The following is a 27,758-nucleotide window of genomic DNA, read 5'->3' on the forward strand; positions in this document are numbered from 1 at the left end:
TAAACTCGGAATTGCAAAGTCAAAATTGTGAGATTAAAAAAGTCCGAATTACCCTTTTACTGTTTATTCTGTAGTGAGAACAATCTTACAGTAGTACATACATAACCCAGTCGCTCTTTAATCATCAAATATTTTAATAGAAATTAAAATGAGACACATACAGAAAACAAACATCGGAGAAAACATGAACCTCCAGCTGCTAATTAACACTTTTGTCGTGTTCAGTTTGTCAGAATACGAAACACACATGTTGTGTTTAGCTTGCCTTGTGTCGTCCCGCTGGCTTTCGAAACACGTGACATTATTATTATTATTCCATGATAGGAAAACTCTCGGCACATATGTGACCCTGCACCTCAAAACCAGTCACATGGGCCAATGTTTTGAAATTGAGATTTATACACTGGATAAATAAACTTTCCATTGATTGTTGTTGGGACATGACAATATTTGGCTGAGATACAACTATTGTAAATCTGGAATCTGAGGATGCAAAAAAATCAAAACATTGAGAAAATCTCCTTTAAAGTTGTTCATTTATGTTGGCGATTGTGCTGCATTCACTCACACAAATACATGTTTTATATATTCACGGTAGGAAATGTACATAATATCTTCATGGAACATGATCTTTACTGAATATCCTCATGATTTTTGGCATGAAAGAAAAATGGATAATTTTTGACCCGTACAGTGTATTGTTGGCTATAGCCACAGATAAACCCGTGCGTCATGTGACTGATGACGTGATCCAGGGTCACACATGTGCTGTCAGTCATTTCATCTGAAACATGCTTATAAGCTGGAAACAATATTCACTGACAATTTTCTGGCCTGAAGATGATTGAACAGTTGAAAGTGGTTTTCTGGTCTTGGCTGGTTTATTAGTCATGATTTCCGAACATACAGCAGTTCCTCCTGTAAAACCCTTCAGCTCTCAGCATTACTCCTGCGATGACCTCCAATCATCAGCCTCGCTCACCCTGATCTCAATTCAGAGTGGAAATGGTGAAAAACATGATTTCTGATCGCATGCATTTAATGGATCTGGTCACATTTCGTCCCAAAACCAGTGGAAATAAATAAATGATATTTTGCATGGGTAAAAAAAAAATACTGCATTTCAGTAATGAAAATATAAAATGTTTGGCTGTTTTTCAGTGTTGAGAATTTTGGGTGAAAAGGTTGAATTGTCATGGAAATAATGCGACAATGCAAATAAAAAAGTCGATTTGTGTCTGATTTTGGGCCTGAAGATGAATGTGAACAGAAGCATTTGCTACACAGTGTTTAGTTCTCGTTCTGCATCAGTTCACGCTGACGTTTCCAGTGTTTCCAACGAGGTGATGCGTTCAGGAAGTCATTATAATCAGCAATCCTCATAAAACTCTCTCAGGGAGACACAGACAGTGGATGAAGCACACTCACATGTCACTCCTAAATAAAAGGAAGAATAAAAAGGAAATGAAGTTTTACAGAAAGACGAAGGATGTTCTTTTTGCATTGTGACTTTCATGCGAATCATGCACATTTTTAATCGCGACGCAAAAAATATAAATGCATGAATTGAAATGTTTCAGTGATTCTGTCAATAGTGGTTCTCATTACTGTAATATCAGTTTTATGCAAAATTATTCGTTTAATGTTTTATCATGAGGAAAATGTGCATAATTGTCATGAAAATAATGTCACAATAGAAAAATCCTAATGGGCTCAAGAACACGTTTTTTTTTATTTTATTATGAGAAATATTATTTCTTTTGTTCTTCACTGCAAAAAAATGCTTTTCTTAGTGTTTTTGTCTTGTTTCCAGTCCAAATATCTAAACATTATTTAATCAAGATGCATTTACTAGATATTATGTCTTAGTAGTATTATGTCTTATTTTCTGGGGAAATAAATCAAAATTAAGAGAGTTGTTGCTTAAAAAAAAAAGTTGATCTGTTTGTTTGAATTAACATTATTTTTCTGACCCCATTGACAGATCATTTTCCTTCTTTAAAACAAAAACTCACTTAATTTAGATTTTTCCCCCAGAAAACAAGACTTAATATGGTATGGCATTTTACTCATCTAGTAAATGCGTCTTGATTTAAGAATGTTTCGATATTTGGACTGGAAATGAGACAGAAACACTAAATAAGAAAAGCATGATGTTTTTTGCAGTGTGTGAGATTGACCAGAACACTAAATCTAGAGCTGCTAATAACAGGTAAAGACGGCGCAGAAATAAGCTTTTGAACGCGTCACAATCTTGAGAACAGATCCTCCACATCATAAGTCTTCTATAAAGTCAGTTTCTTGAGGATTTCTGCTCTGTAATTTAACGTCACGTGTAAAAACAAGTCAAGTAATCGAGGTAAACACCACTGGTGGAGTCACATAAGCGTGAGCCAATCACAACGCAGCCTTTTTAAAGCGGATCCATTCTGGCGTCTGCATGTAAAGGCAGAACTCAATGTAAAGATGTTTGTCATAATTCGCCAGATTTAACGGCTCGAAAACGAGTGTGTTCCTCCGATTAAATGACTTTGATAAATATGAAAAGAACACAAAATAACGTTGGTCTCCGTTCTCTGAGGATCATTGATGATGTCTGCAGTGTGTGAACAGGTTTCAGTGCCGCTACATTCATCAGCCAGAGTGAATCTCAGGAGGAACATGTTCAGCTCATGATCTACACCAAAACTGTGTGTGTGTGTGTGTGAGAACCATTAACATGATTCACGTTTCCCTCTAAAGTTACATTTACTGCAATTAATGCAAACTCTTTCTGTCTGGACACCATAATTACTTTTTTAATATTAAAATCAGCACACATTTAATTCACTACAACAACTTCTGCAATGATGATATTTTTGCATTATGGTAATGAGATTGAGAATGACATTTTACATGAAAGTAATTGAGTATTGGGTGAGGGTGCAATTATCATGAAAACTAGATGATAATTAAATCTCACACACACACTCTCACTCTCTCTCTCACTCACTCACACACACACTCACTCACTTTCGCTCTCTCACTCTCGCTCGCTCTCTCACTCTCACTCTCACTCTCTCACTCTCACTCTCGCTCTCTCACTCTCGCTCTCTCACTCTCGCTCACTCACTCACACTCACACACTCACACTCACTCACACTCACTCACACTCACTCACACTCACTCACACTCACTCACACTCACTCTCACTCTCACTCTCTCACTCTCACACTCACACTCACACTCACACTCACACTCACACTCACACTCTCACACACACTCACTCACACTCACTCACACTCACTCACACTCACTCACACTCACACTCACTCTCTCTCACTCACTCTCGCTCTCTCACTCTCGCTCACTCACTCTCGCTCTCACACTCACACACTCACACTCACACACTCACACTCACACACTCACACTCACACTCACACACTCACACTCACACTCACACTCACACACACACACTCACACTCACTCACTCACTCACACTCACTCACTCTCACTCTCTCACTCACACTCTCACTCACTCTCTCTCACTCACTCTCTCTCACACTCTCTCTCACTCACACTCACTCACACACTCACACTCACACTCACTCTCACTCTCTCTCACTCTCTCTCACTCTCTCTCACTCTCTCTCACTCTCTCTCACTCTCTCTCACTCTCTCTCACTCTCTCTCACTCTCTCTCACACTCACTCACTCACTCACTCACTCACACACACACTTGTTTTGTGTTGATGTATGACCTGGACATGTTCACGTGTTGTAAGATTCACCCTTCAGCCGAAGCAGGAATCGTTCAGTGCTGGAGTTCTGAGGATCTTGTGCTCAATGAAAACATCTACTGTACAAACAGGGGTTAGAGGCGCGTAATCGTGGCACAAACCCTTCAGAACTGCAGGAGACACACACACACACACACACACACACACACACACGGTCTATCGGCGGGGTGGTTTCACTCGGGTCCTCTGAGCCTGATAATAACGTTCTGGGTCTCAGCGTCGTCTTCCTCCTCCTCTTCCTCGTCTCTTCGCAGGAGTCCTTCCTCGGCCCCGAACGCTCTTTCCCTCGGGAACGCTAACGAAGAGATCCTCGTTTCCCTCGGGAACGCTAACGAGATCCTCGTTTCCCTCTGGAACGCTAACGAGATCCTCGTTTCCCTCGGGAACGCTAACGAAGAGATCCTCGTCCTCAGGCTGGTGTTCCTGACGGATGCTGGTGTTCGTGCTGATGCTGGGAAGAGACTCTGGGATCTCCAGGGCTGGTTTGGGGATCTGAGGCGTGGATGAGGTGAAGGTTTCATCGGGACTGATGTGGTGTGTCGGTTCTCCTGAGGTTGAACCGGAGTCTTCGTGTTTCCGTAAGACTTTATAACGCTGCACAACCACAAATGAACAGCATGATGTATAAATGGAACATAACCACCAACAATTCTGATGTATTTCTAAAGCACATAATATTAATTATATGGTAACACTTTACAATAAGGTTCATTAGGTAACATTAGTTTAACTACATTAGTTAACATGAATTAAGGATGAACAATACTTCTATAGCATTTATTAATCTTCATTAATGTTAATTTCAACATTTACTAGTACTTTATTAAAATTTTGTTAACATTAGTTAATGCACTATGAACTAACATGAACAAACAATGAATTAATATTTTATTAACTAACATTAACAAAGATTAATAAATACTGTAGCAAATAGATTGCTCATGGTTAGTTCATGTTAGTTTATATATTAATTAATGTTAACTAAAGAACATTATTGTAAAGTGTTACCAATTATATAATTATTATTAATAATTAATAAATTATGGGGAAGCAGCTGTACATAAGTGGTGTGTAGCTAGACAAGATACAGTTAAAGTCAACATGAAATTATTCTATTCACAAATAAATTTTCTTCCAAAATATGGAGTATTTTTGAATGAAACAACATTCAAGCCAATGTTGATATTAAGTATTTTAACTATATAAAAAAATATTTTCTGTAATTGTGGCATTTTTGAAAAATTGCACAATTGAGAGAGACAAAAGCATATTCGAAAAAGCATATTAGATCAAATAAATAAAATAAAGTATAAATATTAGATGAAAAACTTAAACTTAAAAGTATTATATATATATATAGTCTTCGCAGCTAAATTAAATAAGTACTAAAATTACTAAAAGTAAAAATGGAATAAAAAAATATAAATATAAAATATAAAAAACCTAATAAAAATGACAAAAGCAAGTAAAGCTAGCAAAATTTGTAAAATGTAAACAAACGATAAACTATAAAAATAAAAATATATAAAAAAAAGATTAAGATCAAAACTTTAATAAATACAATATTATAGTATATAAATGATACTAAAATAACAGGGAAAAAAACTGGATATTTTATCAGTGGGAAACTGACTGGATGTAAAACATTTTTTTTAATGAAAAAACTAAATTCCTATTGACTTTATATTAAAGTCTGAACAAAACTATATACATTATAAGCTACTAACAAAAAGAATCAGATTATATCATTTATGCAAGAAGTGTTTAAAACAATGAGGATCTGACCAAAGCATTAAACTGACACAGGGAGATTTACAAGAAATATTAATAAATCCAAATAAATAGTACATTTATGTAACTGAACGAACAAGAAATTGATAAACTGCAGTATTTAATAAATGTATATTAATTTAGCATAAAAAGAAAACACTGTTGTGTTTTGACATGCTCCATCACAATCAGATTTGAAAGGTTAAAGTTGAAACGCACCTTCAGATTCTCGAAGTGTGTGAGCGTCTTGCAGTGTGTGTGTCGAGCCGAAGACTCGAAGTGATAGAACTGATCGCAGAGTCGACAGAGAAACCCAGCGACAGGCACCACGAAACTCGACCCTGGGAGACAAAACGTTACATATAACGCCACATATTAAAGATGTCGTCATCGTATCTGTCTCCCGGTGGCTAATTATTACCCACCATACACTGTGTCAGAGTCAAACTCCTCGTCTTCAGTCAGATCTTCTAGTGTGACCTCCATCTGTGCAGACAGACCCTCCTGGAAGACACACACAACAATCAATCAATCAAAACTAACTTTATCTGGACAATAACTTTATTCTAGATCTGCTGTAAAGCCAAAACAATCTCTGTTACTGTAATCTCCTGTTCTCACTGTAAAGCTGCTTTGAAACAATCTATATTTGTAAAAGTGCTGTATAAATGAAGGTGACTTGACTAACTCGCTTTTGTAGCTCCGCCCCCTGTGCCGGGAGCAGCAGCTCATTTGCATTTAAAGGGACAGACACAAAAACTGTGTATTTTTGCTCACCCTCAAAAAGTGACAATTTTAACATGATATATAAAAATATCTGTGGGGTATTTTGAGCTAAAACTTCACACACACACGCTTGGGACATCAGAGACTTATTTTACATCTGGTGAAAAGGGCATTATACCACCGATTTAAACACTAAAGAATAATGAACGTCTGAAAAAGCATAATAGGTCCTCCTTAAGTAATAACTTGCAACTACTCGACTAATGGCTTAAATGAACCAGTCGACTAGGAAAAAGCTCTAGAAACCGAATCCATGAAGAATGTTTTACCTTCCCGTTTTCCTCTTCCTCCCTCTCGTCGTCACTGCAGTCGCCGTCCTCGTCACCCAGTAACATGGCAGAGTTCAGATGATCCGTGCCATCTTTCCCAGACTCCTTCCACAGCTGCAGCGACACAACAAAACAACATCATTCTGTGTTACAGGCTCAACAGAGTTAGTCTCATACAGCGTTCCCACAGCTCCCAGGACTTTCCAGGTCCAATACCCTCAACTTCAAGGACTTAATGTGGGGACACACTTCAAGTGAGAGCAAGGTTACATTGTTACCTTGTAAGATACATTGTTGCAGTTTTACGCGTGTGAACGTCATGGCAACGTACAACACAAAGTACCTCACGCGGGAAACACTTAACGGAACGCGTGAATGTGCGTAACTAACGTAAATCAAGCAAGCTAGTGCGCGTAGGCCACAAAGTGTTGGTGAAATAACACATTAGCCGATCCGATCCGGAGGGAATAATATGGAATTTTTTCCAGAAAACTTCTTGCACAAAATAAATTCAAGCACTTTCAAGGACCTGGGTTTATTTTTAAAAAACTTTCCAGGGCCTTGAATTTTTTTTTTTTTCAGATTCACAAACTTTCAAGGATTTCAAGGACCCTGCTTATAAAATACTGTCAGCTACTAAAGAAAGTCAATTTGTCTTGTCCTCAATATGTAGAAAAACAACAACACACATTTACACCAATGCCGGTTTACTTTGAAACAAGCAGGACATTCCAACAAAATATGCTTTACAGTCAAGAAAGACTTAAAGTCCCCCTGTGGTGTAAATCCAGCTTTTAATGTTGTTTATGTGTCTATGTGGTGTTTTTAATCTGCTTTAAGACAAACCATGTGTAAATTCATAAGTCGACTCCATTGCTGAGTATTTCCTCCTTAAAACTGCAGTGAACCAAAGACAGTCTCAAAAACACGCTTTGAAATCGCTGGTGTTTCTGACGTCACAAACTACCTTGTAACCAATCAGATCAACGTGTGATCGTCAACCAGTGGATCTCTGAGCTGAGTGAGTGAGTGGAGGCGGGGCTCATTTGCATATTCATAGAACCGCACATACTAAATGAGGCAAGGGTGTCGAGTTACATTCAAGATATTTTAAAGCATTTGCACGTCTTAATATGTCATTTTGGTGATCAAAGATAAGTTAAGGGATAAAACTATTGACTACATGGGGACAAAAAAAACACAAAGACAATTCTTCCCTTTTTAATTAACTTTAAATTATATCTTGTATATACAGGTCATTTCTATTTTCAAAATTAAAATAATGGTTACGTCAGAAGAGGAACAAATCTCCCCAACACTTTTCAAGCACTTCTGTGCTTTACAAGAGTAAAAGTTCAGGTTTGCTTCACCATATTCGCCAGTTAAATTCAATTTCCCCTTTTAAAGCTCAGATTAAAACTTATCTGTTTAGAATAGCTTTTAGAATATAATTTTATGTTTAATCTGTATGTCTGTCTTTTTGCATAACTTTGCATTTTACTGATTTACTTTTATGTTGATAAAAGGTGTTTATCGGTGTCCTTGAGTGCCTTGAAAGGCTAATAAAAGGTATTGTTGTTATTATTATTATATTGCACGACACAAAACCAAGCATCATTAGTGGGATTTCTGCATATTACCAGCTCGACGCGTTGCTTATGCTCCTTGGACTGCATGTGCTCCACGAACTCTCTGGCCGTCCTGAAGTGCAGCTTACAGACGGTGCAGCTGGTGCTGGGCGAGTGACTGCAGCGCTGCACACACACACACACACACACACACACACACACACACTTAAACCAGGAGTTCTTAAGCATGCAAACTGAAGTGCTCACTACTAGTCATAAATGCAATGACAATCTTAGTGATTGCATGCAGGGTTGTTATTGTTAAGAAAAAAACAAAATTGTTAAAAACATTTCTGTGTATTGAAATGAAGCTGAAATAAATCAAAATATAAAATTTATTTGAAAAACTTAAACTAAATGAAAATTAGAAATGCTGCCTTGGCAATAAACTGAAATAAGTTGAAGCACTAAAATTATTACCTGGAAATAAATAAATAACAAAACTAAAAAAAAAGAAGCGAAAAAAAACTATATCGAAATAGCAATATTAATAAAAACCATATAATATGACAAAGGCACATAACAAAATGACTAAAAATGTATATGAAACTAAAAATCTAAAAATAAAATATAAATATTATTTGAAAAACTTAAACTAAATGAAAATTAGAAACGTTGCCATGGCAATAAACTGAAATAAGCTTAAGTAGAAGCACTAAAAATACCTAAAGCTGAAATTAAAAACAAATTCAACCTAAATAGAAATATTTTCAAAGAAATCTAATAAAATGACAAAAATACATAATGAAATGACAAAAAATTAAACTCAGCTAAAAGTAAAATGAAAACTAAAAATAGGAAAAAAAAATCTTAAACTAAACAAAAATTAGAAATGTTGCCTTGGCAATAAACTGAAATAAGTTGAAGCACTAAAATTATTAACAGGAAATTTTTTTTGAATTAAGCCTAAATAGAAATCTAAAAAAAAACTAATGCACATTAACAAAACTACTAAAAATTAAACTAAAATGAACAAACTAAGATAAAAAAATAAAAAAATATTAATTAAACTAAATCAGCTAAAGTAAGGCTGATTGAAGGCATGAAGTCTGTGTGGGAATAGTTCACCTTGTGCTCCCTGGTCCTGCGATGCTCCATGACGTTGCTGGTGAAGTGAGTCTGGCAGGTGGAGCACCATCTCTGCAGGCCGGGTCTCTTCTCACTGGAACGGGTCAGGCAATGTGAAGCATGTGTGAAAATCAATTACGTATTTGCTCTCTAAGATACAGATACCTAGGGCTGGGGCAATATATCGAGGCATTGTGATTCGATTCTGAGCTTTGTTTTTAACAGCAGATCTAGGCTAGTGTTTAGCAGCAGATGGCGCTCTAGGCTGGTGTTTAGCAGCAGATGGCGCTCTAGGCTGGTGTTTAGCAGCAGATGGCGCTCTAGGCTGGTGTTTAGCAGCAGATGGCGCTCTAGGCTGGTGTTTAGCAGCAGATGGCGCTCTAGGCTAGTGTTTAGCAGCAGATGGCGCTCTAGGCTGGTGTTTAGCAGCAGATGGCGCTCTAGGCTGGTGTTTAGCAGCAGATGGCTGTTCAACATCCGGAAAAACTGGAATTGATCCAGAATCATTTCTCGAGTCGCGATGCATCGATGTATTGTCCCAGTCCTACAGACACCACATGATGTAGTTAAGCGTAAATGAAACTCTCACCCGTCTTTGCGCGCTCCTTGCAGGGACTCCTGGACTCGCGGCAGAAGCGTGACGAGACACGCGTTACTCATGTGCTGGATCTCCATCATCTTCTGCTGGTGCGTCAGTCCGTTCATATGGCTCTGGAAATTCTGCACACACAAGATTTAATTTTTTTTTTACATACAGTATTTTTTTCTGTATGTCTTTGTAAAGCGCTTTGAGATGCAACTTTTAAAGGCGCTATATAAAATAAAGTTTATTATTATATTAACTATGAACCGTCACCCTGCATAGTAATAATTAAGGATGCAATGCTATGAAAATTTTGGCCGATACCGATAAATCTTTATATTTGAAAGGCAATTTACTTAACATCAAAACTAGAGAAAATAATTTCAACTCTTTTCTTATGTGGTTCTTATAGGTAGACCGAGCTGATTTTTTTATATGATCATGAATGCTTCTTCGTACTACATACTTGCTGGTTATGGCAAGTGATGTTGCAAATGTAGCAGAAGAACTTGTTGGAGGTCTCCGGCCCTTCATCATTTCCCTCCTCGTGAGCGCTAGTCTCTTTGACCTCCTCGTGAGCGCTAGTCTCCTTGACCTCCTCGACCTCTGGCACTGAATCGGAGACGACGGCGTCATCTGGACCGTCACTGTTCTGCTGTTCCACTCCTTTATCTGGAGCTTCTGTATGTTCGACCTGCTGAGGAATATCAAACAAAAAGACATTATTATTAGGAATATGATATGGTGGCCAATATATCATGCATCCCATATTTGTATATTATCTGATGAAAATATGAATGCTTCTTTTCTAGATAAGACTACCCACATCTGCTTCATCACTGAATGAATCTGCATTTTTAAACGAATCGATCGAGTGAATAATTCAATAACCCATTCATTAATTAAGACATTGACTTGCATCGTTTCTGAATGAATCGGCCATCTTTGAATGAATCGATTGAATGAATGATTCAACGACTCACTCATTACGACACAGACTTGTCACCTCTATTTGGGGATATTTAATTGAATTAATCAATCAACAATACTATTGATCAGCATTACCAAACGTGGACGTTTTCCACTAGAAACAAGCATTGATGTATTATTTTAATTTAATACTGTGAAGCTGCTTTGATACAATCTGTATTGTGAAAAGCGCTATATAAATAAACTTGACTTGACCTCCACTGGTGGTTTTAGTGTATTTTGTTTTACATTTTATAACATTTATTTGTGATAACACAATGAAACATGCCAAATTGTGGGAACATAATTTATCACAAAGTAATTATGAACAGATGCAAAAATGGCAGAACCAGTGAAATATTAATAACCGATTATGTTGTAGTCAATTTATGCTTTTCCCTGTAAGCTTTTTGTTTTTCTATGCATTTTTTTGGCATAGTAAAATAAAACCTGTAGCTGTAGTTTTCTTCTTTTTTTTTGCCAAATAATTTAGATTAGTTTAATGTTTTGTTCTTCCCTAATTTTTTTAAACATTAAAAAAAAAATATATATTTTCCTCATATTTTGATGGTTTAATTGAGCTTGTACTGTCATTCAAAACAAATATCCCCAAATATTATATAATAATTTCCATTATTTCACATTTCAATATTTTTGCCAAAAGTTTGTATTTAAAGCATTAATCTCATTGCATTATTTATGCATTTGTTACCTCAGAATAAATGCATTCATGTCCCTCTGAGCAATAAATGCATTGAAACGTCACTTCAGATGCAGCTTTTGTGCCACTTCTGCAGTTCAAAGATGGATTTTGTTGATACTGATTCCATTTTATTGGTAACAGCCCTACAGTGTCTTAATTATTCGAATTAAATTTGATTAAATGTACATGCATTTAATTTAAGATTAGAAAAAAGTGGCCTAATATAAGGTAAAATAAAATAAAAATGATATTTAAAATTAGTAACTTTAACTATTAGGAACAGTAATAGTGATGCTAACCCTAACTAACCACTAAAATCCTTTAGTATGGCGCTAATTAGGTTTGGGAATCGAAAAAAATCAAATCCTTGAGGTCAGGAATTGGATACTTGTTATAAAATTAATATTTCGATTCCTCTTATCGATTCCTTTGTGTGCATTTTAATTTGACTTTAAACCATTCAAGTGCAAGACGACTCGTGCACTGTTTTCAGCGCTGTAACTATATTGTGCAGCTCTTAAAGTGACAGCAGCCTAATATTCCTGCTGTCATCTCTATAATAACACTAATCAAACAAAAGATAAAGAGAAAAATCATTTGCTTTTATTGACTGAATAACTTTTTGTAACTATATTTGTAATGTATATTTTATTTATAAAGTGCAGTGTTATTTTACATTTGATTAGTTTGTGTACCTGCATCTTAAAACACTGTTTATTTCAAACATATCTTTGGTTAAGTTGTATTTATTTGTTGTGATTGCTAATTTTTTTATTTATTCTTTTTTTATTACTGAGTGCTTACTTGTCTTTAATAATGCTTGAAATTATGAGTTAGGCTAGTTGTTTTTCTAAGGTATTTTTAAACCACAGGCAAAAGTACCTTGTGTTAGTGTTCTTTAGCCTGTTGATTTTTGTTTATGGTATTCAGCTACAATTAAATGTTTTGCAATAAGACTTAAAATAAATGTGAATGATATCCAAGTTTTTAGTTTTTTTACCTATTTGGAATCAATAAGTAGAATCAGAATTGTTAAAATTCTAACGATACCCAACCCTAGTGCTGATTTCGTCCATATAGACACACATCTCCATAATGATCTCTATGGGAAGAGCATCCCGGGTCACACAGAGATGACGGTACCAACCTTGGCCACTTGACTCTGTTCATCGGCTTCAGCGGCGACCGGCCCGTCGACACTGCCTCCCTCCTGCAGTGTGCAGTCTGAAACACATCACACACACACACGTTCACATCATTCACAGGAGGAGGATTTCACACACACTGATAACACACAATCAGAAGTTCATCCGTCTAGAAAAGCTTTTCCACCTCAGAAACACAACATGGACACAGAGACAAGAGAAAATGCTGTGTAACCCGACAATCATAATGTTGTTTATTACACAGTTCAAAAGGAGTGTTAATAAAACTATAATAGAATATATAACTGGTCACGCCTGGTTAGGACATTGTTCAAATAACACTTTTTGTTTACTGGAGAATAGGTTCAGTTGTAACCTTCCCCCATTGAAATGGCATTTTCACAAATTTAGAAATAAATTATTTTGTAATTGACACCAGGCCACAGATGATATATATGTTGATTAATATACATGAGTGCTTCTTTTCTAGATATGACTACACACATCTGCCTAGTTACTGAATGAATCTGCATTTTTGAACAATTCGATTGAGTGAATGATTCAATAACTCATTCATAAAGACAGTGACTTGCATCGTTTCTGAATGAATCGGCCATTTTTAACGATTCAATGACTCACAATGACAGTCTTGTCACCACCTACTGGTGATTTTAGTATCATTAAAAAAAAAAATGGTTAAAATATTATATCAGGGTTTCCGCAGGTTTCTTCAAACTAAATGTAATGCTTTTTTAATGGCATTTTTAAAAGATTTAATGCCATACATGATCCATGACTAACCACAGATATTATATATATATGTGGTATCAATCAATTAAAAAAAGTAACTCAATTAATCAAACATTTTTCTGTGATTAATCGCAATTAAAAACACTTACATTTTTGTAGGTTTATATCTAGTTTATATATTTTATAGTGTAATCATTTCACAGTTAATCTCCTAATTAATGTAGAAAAAGCATACAGTATATTTTAAATACTTATCTAATGGCATCTTTTTTATGAATGAAGGTCAGTCTCACTGATACAAATACTGATGTCTGGATAAAAATTGTTGATAGTATAAAATTTTCTTCAAAACTATATCTACATTTTTAATGCCTGTAGGATTAAAATTTAATGCTTTTTAATGCTATTTAAGGCCTTAATTTTTGCAAGTTCATTTAATGACTTGTAATGCTTTTTAATGCCCCACGGAAAAACTGTATATATATACTGTATAATAAATATGAATAATTATATACAATATTTCTATATACAACAGTGGTCAAAAGTGATGTCCAGCCAATTCATGTTGAAAATACCCAGAATATCCCTCAACACAGTTATGATGATGATTACAGGAGAAATCCTCCCTTACCTGCAGGATCTGGGCTCTTGTATTCAGTGTTTTGAGCTAAATCTGTCTCTGACCTGCACCAAAACAGAAACCACATCATAAAAATACATAAAATACATATAAACAAAGGATCAAATCAACCTGTATGATCTTATATTATTGATGAAAGATTAAAGGGATAGTTCACCCAAAAATGACTCTGAGTGAGTTTGCGTAGTGTAACAGAGCAGCGCTTCTGGGTTGTATGTCAGAACGGAGGCTCACTATTGGCCAGCATCACACATGACCAGCGTCGGCCAATAGCGAGCCTCCGTTCTGACGTACGACCCAGAAGCGCTGCGCTGTTACACTACCTGAACTCACTCAGAGACACAGAAGAACATGAAGAGTTGAATAAAGTTGTTAGTTTTGTTTGTTTTTGCACACAGAAAGTATTCTCGTCGCTTGATGAACTTAAGGTTGAGCCGCTGTAGTCACTGGACTATTTTAAACATTGTCTTTACTAACTTTCTGGACCGGCAAGTTTCAATAACAGAGAAGCCTATGGAGGAGTGAGACAGCTCTCAGATTTACTCAACAATATCTTCATTTGTGTTCTGAAGATGAACGAGAGTCTGACGGGGTTGAACAACATGAGGGAGAGTAATTACTGACAGAACTTTCATTTCTGGGTGAACTAACCCTTTAAGACGTAAATCTTTTCTCTGAGGTGCACTGATGAATCATTCTCGATTAGACAAGAAATGTATTTGGAAAGTAAAGTGTGATTTCGTGACTTTTTATAACAAACTCACAGATTTGAAGTCACGGACTCGTCAGTTTTGTGTTTTTTGGCCGCTGGTTCATCGTGCGGTTCTGAAGACTCGTGACATCCCGGATCGGCCACGGCGGCGGCAGCTTCATCTGCTGTTCACATCAAAGCACAGATCAGAGACGGATCACATGACTGATCACATGTCCTTCAAAACTCAACATATTTTTCGTTAGCTCTGGGCGATATGGACAAAAAAAAAATCTCTGTATTTTTTGGCTGAATGGTGATATATAATATATCTCAGTATTGTCTACTTTTTATTAATTTGGAGAAAAAGAAGCGTTTTTTTTCTTTTTTCTTAAAAATCAAGTTTCTGAAACAGTCTCTTCTGCTCATCAAGCTGCATTTATTTGATCAAGAATACAGTAAAAAATGTGAAATATTATTACAATGTAAATCATCTGTTTTCTATGTGAATATATAGTAAAGTGTAATTTATTCAAAGCTGAATTTTCAGCATCATTACTCCAGTCTTCAGAGTCACATGATCCTTCAGAAATCACTCTAATATGATGATTTGATGATCAGGAAACATTTATGATTATTATCAGTGTTGAAAACAGGTGTGCTGTTGTGTTGTGTTACGATACACTAATGAGATGTTCTGGGCGTTTGCTCAACTGGCTTGTTGGAGTTTGTTAACTGGGTTTGGTTGATTTACAGTGGAAACACCCAGAACTGAACGACACTGATGAGAACATTGAGATGATCTGATGTTCAGATTCTGGCAGCTTCAGTTTATGATTGATTGATTAATTACTTTATTATCCCCATGGGGAACATGCGTTTCAACATGTGTACACGCAAATAACCAACAATGTACATAAATATAAAAACCCCAAAAACACCCAATAAATAAATAAAAGAATCATCATCACTGAGACCCGCTCAGTAAACTCCACTAACACTAATTTTAGGAAGGATTTTTTTATTTAATGTTTATTGTTCAGAGTCTCAATCATTCAATCAAAGGTAGTTTGACTTCCTTCTCAACTAATTATTAGTTAAAATATATATATTTTTCATTGGTATGACAGTGTTGGTCTTCGCAAAAGTTTTGAATAATTACAATTTATTTTTAATTCCTTTTCTTAAATAAGTCACAAAAAGCTGAATTTATTTGATTAAAAAATACAGTAAAATTTGTAAATATTATTATAATTTAAAATAACTGTTTTCTATGTGAATATACAGTAAAGTGTAATTTATTCAAAGCTGAATTTTCAGCATCATTACTCCAGTCTTCAGTGTCACATGATCCTTCAGAAATCACTCGAATATGATGATTTGATGATCAAAAAACATTTATGATTATTATCAGAGTTGAAAACAGTTCATATTTTTGTGGAAACCGTGATATATTTTAATTTTTCAGGATTTTTTGATGAATAAAAGGTTCAAAAGAACAGCATTACTTTTGACCAATTTAATGCGTCCTTGATGCATAAAAGTATATAAATAAAATCTTACTGAGCCCAAACTTTTTGAACAGTATAATGTATAAAAGAGAAACTATGCTGCTAATTATTATTTTTCAGAAAACACGTGTTTTGTAGAATTTGTAAAAATATTACCCTGTTTTTTTGTGATGATTGCATGATTTCTGTATACATTTCATTCATGCACAACATTTTTGACAGCAAATAGACAGAGAGCTGGTAACGATATATTTATCCTCCAAATACCTCTGCTGCTGCTGCTGGCTTCTGATTGGCTGTTGCTGCTTCCCGCTGGTTTCTGCTCAATCTCCCTCTTTCTGTCTGGCTGACGTGCCTGAAACTCCTGTGGATGTTAAGACAGAGACAGATTTACCAAATATTACACGATTTTAACAAATATGTAATTTATTTGTTAAAAATTGATGCATGTCAGAAAAATATACTTAAATAACTATTTATGTGATGAAGTTTAATATTTAGGGTTGTTCAAATCCTAATCACTAATACAACTGCATGAAAAATAGTATTTTAGTTGTGATGTGCTTTTCTCAATCAATGAATTAATAATCTCAATTAATAATCATCAGCGATATTTACGCGCTGGTTATAAATCCTAAAAGTGTTTTATTTATTTATTTTTTGACATTTGTGTTATCTGGCATTGGTAACAAGCCTCTACGAGCTTTCATGCGTGCGGTTGCCAGATTTAAGAGTTTAAATCCTGTAATCAGAGGTTTTCTCTTAAATAAATACAGTTCTTGCCCAGTTTTTTTTATTTAATGGGACAGTTCATCCAAAAATAAAAGTTTTTTCATCATTTCCTCGCCCTCATGTTTTTCCAAGCCTTTACGAGTTTCTTACTTTCGTTGAACATAAAAGATATTTTAATAAGAATGCTTATAACCAAACAGTTGATGAGCCCCATTGACTCCCATAGCATGGAAAAAAATGCTATGGAAGTTAATGTGACATTCCTCAATATCTTTTGTGTTCAGCAGAAGAAAGAAACTCTTACAGGTTTGAAACCACATGAGGGCGAGTGAATAATGACAGAATATTCAGAGTAAACGATGACTTGATTTTCATTTTTGGGTGAACTGTCCCTTTAAAAGTACCTTCTTGTTCCATATATGTGACCCTGGATCTCGAGTCGCACGGGTTTATCTGTGGCAATATCCAACAATACACTGTACGGTCAAAATTATCCATTTTTCTTTTATGCCATTTTTCTTTTATGATTTTCTCAATGTTTCGATTTTTTTGCTCCCTCAGATTCCAGATTTACAATAGTTGCATCTCGACCAAATATTGTCCAATCATAACAAACCACACATCAATGGAAAGCTTATTTATTCAGCTTTCAGATGATGTATAAATCTCAATTTCAAAATTGTGACCCATGTGACTGGTTCTGTGGTCCAGGGTCACATATGTTGTTCCATTCATAATGTAAAGATTAGTAATTTATATGATAAACTAGATGGAAAGTAGATGAGATAAACAATGCAAATTGATGTTTGCTTGATTTGCGCTAAAGTGAAAGTGCAATAATTCTAATGAAATGTAAAAAATAGTCAGGATCAGTTTAATCATGATGGTGCAGCTCTAGCCCACTTACATTGCTGAAATAGCGCGCGTGTGGATTGAAATGTCGCGGGAATCCCATGTGTGGAGTTTTGATGGCGACTCCCATTGGAACGGGCCCGAGGAGAGACGCTCTGGATCCGGGACTGAAGAACTGAGGGAACTGTTGCCCACCCATCGCAAAGCCACGCATGCTTCCTGCTTCACACAGGAGAGAAATCAATCAGCACGTCACCAAACACAACTAGTGCTGGGCGGATACCGGTTCATACCGAATACAGGTGTTTATTTTTGATACGATATGAATTTTTAATATACCGCAATTTAACTCGATTTAAGAGTTCGGAAAATAACTTGTTTTTTCCCATTCATTTTTCCCATAGGGATTTAAAAAAAGTCTTTGTAAAAGCGTTATAAGCCATGGATCAAGCCAATCAGCGATGAGATGAATCAAAACACTACAAACTTTGATTTGAAGCAAAAAAGTTTTAGAAAATCGGACAAAAAGTCAAAGGTTTAAGACGGCTTTAGTGAGGGAAAGAACTTCAATCAAAAAACAATGGAGAAACATAAAACTACTCATTTGCAAATGTTGATTATACATATAAAAGCAATATATTTTAAGTTTATTATAAAATATGCATATATACAAAAATATTTAAGTATTTTGAGAGAGATCGATTTGATTATGCATTCGCAGTGCTTCATGGGAGTGGGCGGAGAGATCTCAGATTTCATTAAGATATCTTAATTTGTGTTTTGAAGATGAACGGAAGTCTGAATAAATGATGACAGAATTTTCATTTTTGGGTGAACTAACCCTTTAATATAGTGTAAAACACTTTTATTCTTTTGATTTTAGGGTACAACACGAGCAATAAAAAGAAAAAGTTATCAAGGGAATATTATTCGACAACAAAAACGTACAAACGTCCCATTAATTTAATGGGAATAATAGGGATGACAAAACATTAATAAGTAAAACGTCTGAATGCCTTAGTAAAATGAGATGTTTTTCCATTGTCATGAAAATAATGTGGTCTTAATGATCCTAAAAATAGGATTTATTGAATTTTAGGGTAAAACATGAACTTTATAATTAATAATAAGTAAACAAAGGAATATTATTCGAATAGAAAAACTCAAAACTTGTTTTGTCGAGATCATCAGTAACACTTTACAATAAGGTTCATTAGTTAACTACATCAATTAGCATGAACTAATAATGAACTGCACTTATACAGCATTTATTAATCTTTGTTAATTTCAACATTTACTAATGCTTTATTAAAATCTTGTTAACATTAGTTAATGCACTGTGAACTAACATGAACAAACTTGCTTGGGGTTAGTTCATGTTAGTTAATGCATTAACTAATGAACCTAATTGTAAAGTGTTACCAGATCATTTATGGCCTCAGTGAGCTTCCATATGAGCTACTATGAGCTTGAAAGCTCTAGTATGCGAATTGACGCACATTTCTCACAGATTCTGTTCGATTCTCAATTTTTTCCCTGCATGTACGTCCATGAACGCATGCAGTTTAGGAGGAACACTGGTCTCTCCGGGATTCAAGGGACTACATGTGTCTTAATATAGTGCTTGCTATATCAGGATGACATGGTGAAGCATGTGGCTCAGTTTACCCTGCATCTGTTGCATGAGCAGAGCCCCTTGCAGCATGGGGTTGTGTCCGATGATGGTCTGAGTGGCGGAGCAGAGGTTCACCATACGAGCAGACGGAGGAGCTGGAGCCATAGGCCTGTTTAACCACAACACAAACACAACACATAAACAAGACATGATTTTACAGTGCTTACCATAGTAATAACAGTAAATTATGCATAATTACATGCAACTAACCCTCGACCAAAACCTAACCCTATAGTAAGTACATGTAGTTGCTTAATATTACTCAGTACTTAAATACAGTACCAGTCAAAAGTTTGGAAACAGTACTATTTTTAATGTTTTTGAAAGAAGTCTCTTATGCTCATCAAGCCTGCAGTTAAAAAAACAAACAAAAAAAACAGTAATATTATGAAATATTATTACAATTTAAAATAATGGTTCTCTTTTTTAATATACTTTAAAATGTAATTTATTTTTGTGATGCAAAGCTGAATTTTCATCAGCAAGTACTCCAGTCTTTGGTGTCTTATGATCCTTCAGAAATCATTCTAATTATGCTGATTTATGATCAATGTTGGAAACAGTTGTGCTGCTTAATATTTTTTTTATAACCTGAGATACTTTTTTCAGGATTATTTGATGAATAAAAAGTTAAAAAGAACTGTATTTATTTAGAATAGAAATCTTTTGTAACAATATACACTACCGTTCAAAAGTTTGGGAACAATAACTATTTTTTTTTTAAAGAAATTAGTACTTTAATTCAACAAGGATGCGTTAAATTGATAAAAGGTGATGGTAACGATTTATATTGTTAGAAATGTTTTTATTTTGAATAAATGCTGTTTTTATGAATAAATGCTGTTAACGTTTTACTCATCAATGAATCCTGAAAAAAGTATTCCAAAAAAATATATTAAACAGCACAACTGTTTCCATCATTGATAATAACTGAGTATCAAATCAGCATATTAGAATGATTTCTGAAGGATCATAAGACACCAAAGACTGGAGTACTTGCTGATGAAAATTCAGCTTTGCATCACAAAAATAAATTACATTTTAAAATATATAAAAAAAGAGAACCATTATTTTAAATTGTAACAATATTTCATAATATTACTGTTTTTTTGTTTTTTTTGTAACTGCAGGCTTGATGAGCATAAGAGACTTCTTTCAAAAACATTAAAAATAGTAATGTTTCCAAACTTTTGACTGGTACTGTATATAATTACACTGTAACAACGACACCTTAAAATAAAGTGTAACCAACTCAGGCATATTTCGTAGTTCAATGTAAAAGAAGCATTATTATAAAAAAATAAGGTTCATTAGTTAACATGAACTAATAATGAACTGCACTTATACAGCTTTTATTAATCTAATTTCAACATTTACGAACACATTATTAAAATCTTGTTAACATTAGTTAATGCACTAACATGAACAGCTGTATTTTTATTAACTACAGCAACAAATGTATTCCTCATGGTTAGTTCATGTTAGTTAATACATTAACTAATGAACCTTATTGTAAAGTGTTACCAGAATGTTAACATTATGAACATCAGTGCAAAATTATACATTTTAATGGGTCAGAAAGAGTTGCTTAACCTTCAGAAAATATTGATAATTGGGATGTACGATATATCGATCACCGTATCGGTATCAGCCGATATATGATCATTTTTAATGTTATCGGGCCAATAAAAAAAAATTGGCTGATATATTAAAGCTAAAAAATAATAGAGCAAGACAAAATATTTAAAAGCACATTTTAACTATTTAATTTATGCAATGGTGAAAAATTGTCAAAATAAATGGGAAAAATGCGCAAAGCCACGTCAGGTATTTAGTATTCGGCTTCCGGACAAGAATTTTCTGCATCCCTAACATTAAATTTCAGTTTGTTTTTCACCGAACCCCATCATGAACCCCCAGAACACTTGGAATATACGACACGAGTCACATGGGATCATTCTGTGATGCTTCGGTGTCTTTTTGTTTAATAAAGCCTGATGCCGGTCGCTTTTCAAAGAGAAAGAAGGGCGTGATACATGAGAGCGACAGCAGGGGGAGTAAATCATGACTTGATTTTCATTTTAGGGTGAACTATCCCTTTAAGAAGAGGGACCTCTGAATCATCACATAGTTTGAGAAATGATGTCTCACAGAAAGCTTTCAAATGATTGATTCGGTCTGCAGTCCTTCACTCACTGAACCGTCACGCTTCAGTGCAACTTCCCGCATTATAAAAACTATGTGCAACACCTGCAATCCCGGACCTGTAATAACATAAAATCGAATGATTCTCTTGATAAAGACTATGAGATTTGTACTGCATTCATGAAAAGTGTCAAGAAAGTAATACAAAAATGCAACAATATGAATATTGTGTATAGTTCACCCAAAATAAAAAACAGTGCAAGGAAGTTTTCAGAGTTTTAGTGTCAGTACTACATTAAACTACTACTATATAATGTTGAATATAATGTATAATGCATTGGGGAAATATTTATGGGTCCTAATAATGTCAAATGTCTTGCTACCAGTTAAAAGTGGCCAACATTATTTTAAATAGATCTAGTCCGTGAAAGAGTGCAATATTTGTTTAAAATAATTCAGTGTTTTCATCTTCAGAATCACGAATATTGTTATTCTGGCGTCTCTATTGTCCTGTGCTTTGGGTTTCAGCACCGAGTCCAAGACTATTCATTTACACACATAATGTAATACCAAATTTACCTTACCCAAATGTCTAGGAGTATCGCAATAATATGGTATTGTGAGTTCAGTTTGGTGAGATGTATCGAATCGTGACATGAGGGCATCGTTACGCCCCTAGAAAGCAGTCGTGTTGCTGTGAGAGAGCCAGATGACTGACTCGGTCTGATAATCTGTGTGCACTCCTTCACGCTAGTGCATAAACGTTTGAGGGAATTTCCTGCATTATAAGCGCGGGAACCTGCAGGAAAATATGCGTGACACCCGCAATCCCGTGCCGAAATTCAGGACCTGTTATAACATAAAATCAAATTATCGACTATGGTCGATAAAACTATGGAAGCATATGGGTAGCAATATTCAATTTGAAATGCAATATGTAAAATGACAATGCATTTGTGTATTTAAATTTACATCGGCTCGGAATGCATTTTCAATTTGCACATTGAATTTTGCAACATTCATTGCGGGACATTTAATGAAAATGCAATCGCAAGTGTCTTAACTGTGAGTGTAAATGCAATTAAGAAAAATAACATTTAAATGATCATTTTGATATATTTTAAATTTTTTAAAACATATCTAATAATTTCTGTAATACATTTTCATTTTAATTTTGCGACTTATAAAGCGTTAAAATATGTATTACATTTACATATTAAAACTATGAAATGGCAAATGTGAATTATATAATATTTTCATTTTGCACCAAACGTTGCACAAATGTAATGGAAAATGTAAATTTAAACACAGAAATGCATTGTCATTTTGCATATTACATTTCAAATTGAATATTGCTTCCCATATGCTTCCATAAAACACGACTGTGAGATTTGCAGAGCATTGATGAAGCGCACCGTGCCGTCTGGTGGTGGTGTGTGATGTGGTGTGCGGGTGGAGGCTGTGGAGGTGGAGGCGGTGGAGGAGGAGGTGGAGGAGTCTGATGCTGAAACAGCTGTTGGAGCTGACGCAGATGTTGCTGAAACTGATGCTGTTGCTGCTGCTGCTGCTGCTGGTGCTGATGAGGGTTAAACATTCTCCTGACGTCTGTTCGGGTCGCTCACGGATTCACCACTTCAGTCTGGGGGAAACAGAGATGAGTTACTACAGATGTGACCCTGGACCACAAAACCAGTCACGAGTCGCACGGGTTTATCTGTGGCAATATCCAACAATACACTGTATGGGTCAAAATTATAGATTTTTCTTTTATGACAAAAATCATGAGGATATTCAGTAAAGATCATGTTCCATGAAGATATTTTGTAAATATCCTTCCGTAAATATATAAAACATGTATTTGTGTGAGTGAATGCTGCACAATCGCCAACATAAATGAACAACTTTAAAGGAGATTTTCTCAATGTTTCGATTTTTTTGCACCCTCAGATTCCAGATTTACAATAGTTGCATCTCGACCAAATATTGTCATAACAAACCATACATCAATGAAAAGCTTATTTATTCAGATTTTCAAAAAATTGGCCCATGTGACCATGTGGTTTTGTGGTCCAGGGTCACATATTAGGGGTGGGCGATATGGCAAAAGATTTTCAGGAAAATCACGATTCTTTTTCATGTTGGTTTTACTATTTTGCAAGTGACTGAGCATTACAGCCACACTAATGTCCCTGTTTTAAAAACAAAGCCTTAGGTAACAAAAGACAAAAGAATGGCAGACATTTAAGCCAAAGTGGTGAAGATAAAAATCTTTGACATTTTCTTTGTTATTAAAAATTAAAAATAGCACATATGCATGCATATATTTAAGAAAAATGTTTTATTTATATAAAGAAATTATATTAATATATAATATAAATTATGCATAATTATATATATAATAATCAGTATATACATGCACATATTTCTTAAATAAATACATGCATATGTGTGTACTTAGAGTTTCCGCTAGAAAAAAATGGCTTGCCAGAGGTTTCGTTTTCCGGACATTTTGATGATATGCCGGTCAAGTATCACCTCTTAATTAGTCAAGCTGAGGAAAACTGGAGGCAGGCTATGCAACTTAAAAAAATGACATAATCAGGCCGAATGCAACATGTTTATTAGCCTAACTTTCAAATAGACGGAAAAAAACATTTTCTACTATGGTTTTGTACGTTTCTTCATTCGGATCTATTTGCGATCCATTTCATTCTAAACGAAACAACGCAGTTTATATGCTTCGTCCTTGTTTCATTATTCATTAAGATAATAATTAATAAATGCACGCATAATTATCAGTGAACTTGATAAATGTTGCAGATATGTTTTGCTATGCATGCACAAACAAATGCCTTTCGACTTATGTGTGCAAAATTCAGAATAAAATGAATGTGCAGCAATTTGTACAAATAGAGAGTCTAGGTCTACTATACGTGTTGTTGCCATTAAATAAGCTCATTTAGTTTAATATTTGTTAAAATATTATAATGTTATTTTTTAATTTATGTTGATTATGAAAAGTGAACTGCACGAGGATGCGCAATATCGAGAGACATGGAGCGGGTCAGACATGATTTTGACCACTTAATTAAGTTCTGTTTTGTAGAAAGACTTTTTTGAAGTGAATTTCGTTTTGTATAAATTGTGTACTTATATATACAAAATAATTATACACATAGTACACACACACATATATTATATAAACTTGTATTTTGGATGCGATTAATCATGATTAATTGTTGCCCAGCACAAAAAAAAAAAAAAACACACACACACACACACACACACACACACACAGGGCCCTGCCAAAAAAAAATCTGCTGTTTGGATTAAAATAGGCAAATGCTTAAGAGTTTCTGACTGGATCATTATTGCAGTGATTATTATGTTTAGCGTGTTATATGTTTGGCAACAGTTCTTCTAACCGTAACTGATGGAGTGTGTAGCTTTTCATTTCTTAAACAACCATGTAAGAAGAAACATCATCCATAGTCCAGGATGACAATGTCAAGATTCATCAGGCTCAGATTGTGAAAGAAGAGTTGGGATGAAGAATCATTTTCACACATGAATCTGCTCCTCTGAGTCCAGACCTTAAATCCATTCAAAAATTAGGGATGCACAATATATCAGCACATATATGTTAATTTTTGATTTCATCGTTATTGGCCCGATAAGAAAATGTGGCCGATATATTAAAACCAATAAATAATGTATTATTTCCTTCAGCTGAGACACTTCAGATGCGCACTGCTCAACATGATGATTATGAATTGCTTGAAATATGATTGGAATCATTTTCAAACAAGAAATACAATTCATATACAGTGCAACACAAATCTGTCATATCGGCTACATAAAACTATAATGAGAACATCATCATAATTGTGTGCTTAAGACATGGATTTTAATGGTGAAACCATATATATATATAAAATAAAATGGACGCAAGGGAGTCCGTGGAAAAATCTAGAGGAAAAGAGTTAAGAAAATATAAAAATAAATCAATAATGAGATTAAAATAAGTCAATAAATTAGATTAAAATAAATAAGTTAATAAAAATGTGATTAAAAGATTAGTTATTAATTAATTAAATTAAAATAAATGAATGAATGAATACAAATATTAGTTAGTTAATAGGCTATTAAATAAATTGAATCAGAATTAAAATATTTAAGATAAATCAAATTAATATAAATAAATAATACATTTAACAGTGCATTACAATAGTGAGTAAAACAATATAATAACGTAGTTTAATAGAAGCTAGTTTTAGATTTATAACATGAATTTTTCAGCGTGTAATGTGGGCATTTATAAAAGATAACTGGCTTTTAAATGTTGGGATGGACATGAGGAGGATCATATCTGGGATTATGTGGATTCATCTAAACCTGACGAATGAGCGAACAAACAAACCAACAAACAATGAATCAAGACAAAACACAACAACAGCTCTTCAGTCCGGCAGTGTCTCAAACCCTCGCTCCCTGCACAGACAGCAGCTTTAGAGCATCTCAAGAGCACGCACATGCATTTAAGGGGATCAAACAATTGCATTTATGCCTTAAGATGTTGTCTAGATAGGTGACTCACCAGGGTTTAGAACACAGCCATAATCTTTATCTGTGTGCTATATGCTAAAGCGCTAGCTGTCAGAAACACGACAACATCAGCGACCACCCACAAGCCTCTCTCGTAATATTGATATTTTGAACCTTGGTGTCCACTTATCTGCAGAATTAAAGCTAGTACTCACCAATTTTGCTGCAGGGAATATGGATTTAATAGAGGAGAAATGAGCGACAGCTTGTTGAAAGTTCCTCTGTCACATTAGCGCCGTGCTAACACTCGCACACACCGGTCTCAGCGCGACAGTGACGACAGCGCCTCACACAGCGACCCCTGCAGGACTGGAGGACACACGGTGCATTACACTGGAGCACCTGCACATTCAGACATGATGGATCCAAGACACATTTGATTCATTTTCTTCAGGAGGCTAAGGGTTATTGCACCAGTCTGGAGAACATTTAGTTCATTTTACTTGTTTACTTTATAAACTAAATCGGTTAATTGTATGGGTTCTTCAGGGAATAAGAGATAGATAGACAGACAGACTGAATAATAAATAAATAAATATATATATATATATATATACAGTGAGGAAAATAAGTATTTGAACACCCTGCTATTTTGCAAGTTCTCCCACTTGGAAATCATGGAGGGGTCTGAAATTGTCATCGTAGGTGCATGTCCACTGTGAGAGACATACTCCAAAAAAAAAATCCAGAAATCACAATGTATGATTTTTTAACTATTTATTTGTATGATACAGCTGCAAATAAGTATTTGAACACCTGTCTATCAGCTAGAATTCTGACCCTCAAAGACCTGTTAGTCTGCCTTTAAAATGTCCACCTCCACTCCATTTATTATCCTAAATTAGATGCACCTGTTTGAGGTCGTTAGCTGCATAAAGACACCTGTCCACCCCATACAATCAGTAAGAATCCAACTACTAACATGGCCAAGACCAAACAGCTGTCCAAAGACACTAGAGACAAAATTGTACACCTCCACAAGGCTGGAAAGGGCTACGGGGAAATTGCCAAGCAGCTTGGTGAAAAAAGGTCCACTGTTGGAGCAATCATTAGAAAATGGAAGAAGCTAAACATGACTGTCAATCTCCCTCGGACTGGGGCTCCATGCAAGATCTCACCTCGTGGGGTCTCAATGATCCTAAGAAAGGTGAGAAATCAGCCCAGAACTACATGGGAGGAGCTGGTCAATGACCTGAAAAGAGCTGGGACCACCGTTTCCAAGGTTACTGTTGGTAATACACTAGGACAGCTGTTTGGTCTTGGCCATGTTAGTAGTTGGATTCTTACTGATTGTATGGGGTGGACAGGTGTCTTTATGCAGCTAACGACCTCAAACAGGTGCATCTAATTTAGGATAATAAATGGAGTGGAGGTGGACATTTTAAAGGTAGACTAACAGGTCTTTGAGGGTCAGAATTCTAGCTGATAGACAGGTGTTCAAATACTTATTTGCAGCT

General features: G+C 35.2%; 1 protein-coding gene across 6 annotated transcripts; it reads right to left on the bottom strand.

Annotated features, from left to right (window-relative positions):
- Window positions 1-116: 116 nt before the first annotated feature.
- Window positions 117-26,573, bottom strand: ciz1a (cdkn1a interacting zinc finger protein 1a). 6 transcript variants are annotated; one of them, XR_014606183.1, is made up of 17 exons: window positions 26,457-26,573; window positions 23,112-23,335; window positions 19,545-19,660; window positions 17,932-18,095; window positions 16,560-16,656; window positions 14,855-14,966; window positions 14,082-14,134; window positions 12,703-12,779; window positions 10,350-10,580; window positions 9,890-10,020; window positions 9,301-9,394; window positions 8,245-8,358; window positions 6,605-6,718; window positions 5,975-6,053; window positions 5,769-5,890; window positions 3,933-4,373; window positions 117-1,437 (listed from the first exon to the last, which is right to left on the bottom strand). XR_014606183.1 is itself a non-coding variant. In XM_084114212.1 (16 exons), the coding sequence occupies exons 2-16, from the start codon at window positions 23,288-23,290 to the stop codon at window positions 3,993-3,995; spliced, it is 2,064 nt and encodes a 687-aa protein (XP_083970338.1). In that variant the 5' UTR covers window positions 23,291-23,335; window positions 26,457-26,573; the 3' UTR covers window positions 117-3,992. The 6 variants fall into 6 exon arrangements, 4 of the variants coding, with proteins under 4 accessions (XP_083970338.1, XP_083970339.1, XP_083970340.1 ...); XR_014606184.1 differs by having other exon boundaries at window positions 3,931-4,373; window positions 17,932-18,098; XM_084114212.1 differs by having other exon boundaries at window positions 117-4,373.
- Between the last annotated feature and the right edge of the window lie 1,185 nt (window positions 26,574-27,758).

Source organism: Abramis brama (assembly GCF_963993115.1).
Source record: "Abramis brama genome assembly, chromosome: 5".
Classification (NCBI taxonomy): Eukaryota; Metazoa; Chordata; class Actinopteri; order Cypriniformes; family Leuciscidae; genus Abramis; species Abramis brama.

What these genes read in the sequence shown, in the direction of transcription:
- ciz1a (XM_084114211.1), bottom strand. Translation starts at nt 23,290, where the DNA reads ATGTTTAACCCTCATCAGCACCAGCAGCAGCAGCAGCAGCAACAGCAT. An exon ending in ATAAGCAACGCGTCGAGCTG is followed by an intron (nt 6,719 to 8,244) that starts GTAATATGCAGA and finishes GTGTCGCTGCAG; the next exon opens with CTGTGGAAGGAGTCTGGGAA. An exon ending in AGGAAGAGGAAAACGGGAAG is followed by an intron (nt 6,054 to 6,604) that starts GTAAAACATTCT and finishes TGTGTCTTCCAG; the next exon opens with GAGGGTCTGTCTGCACAGAT.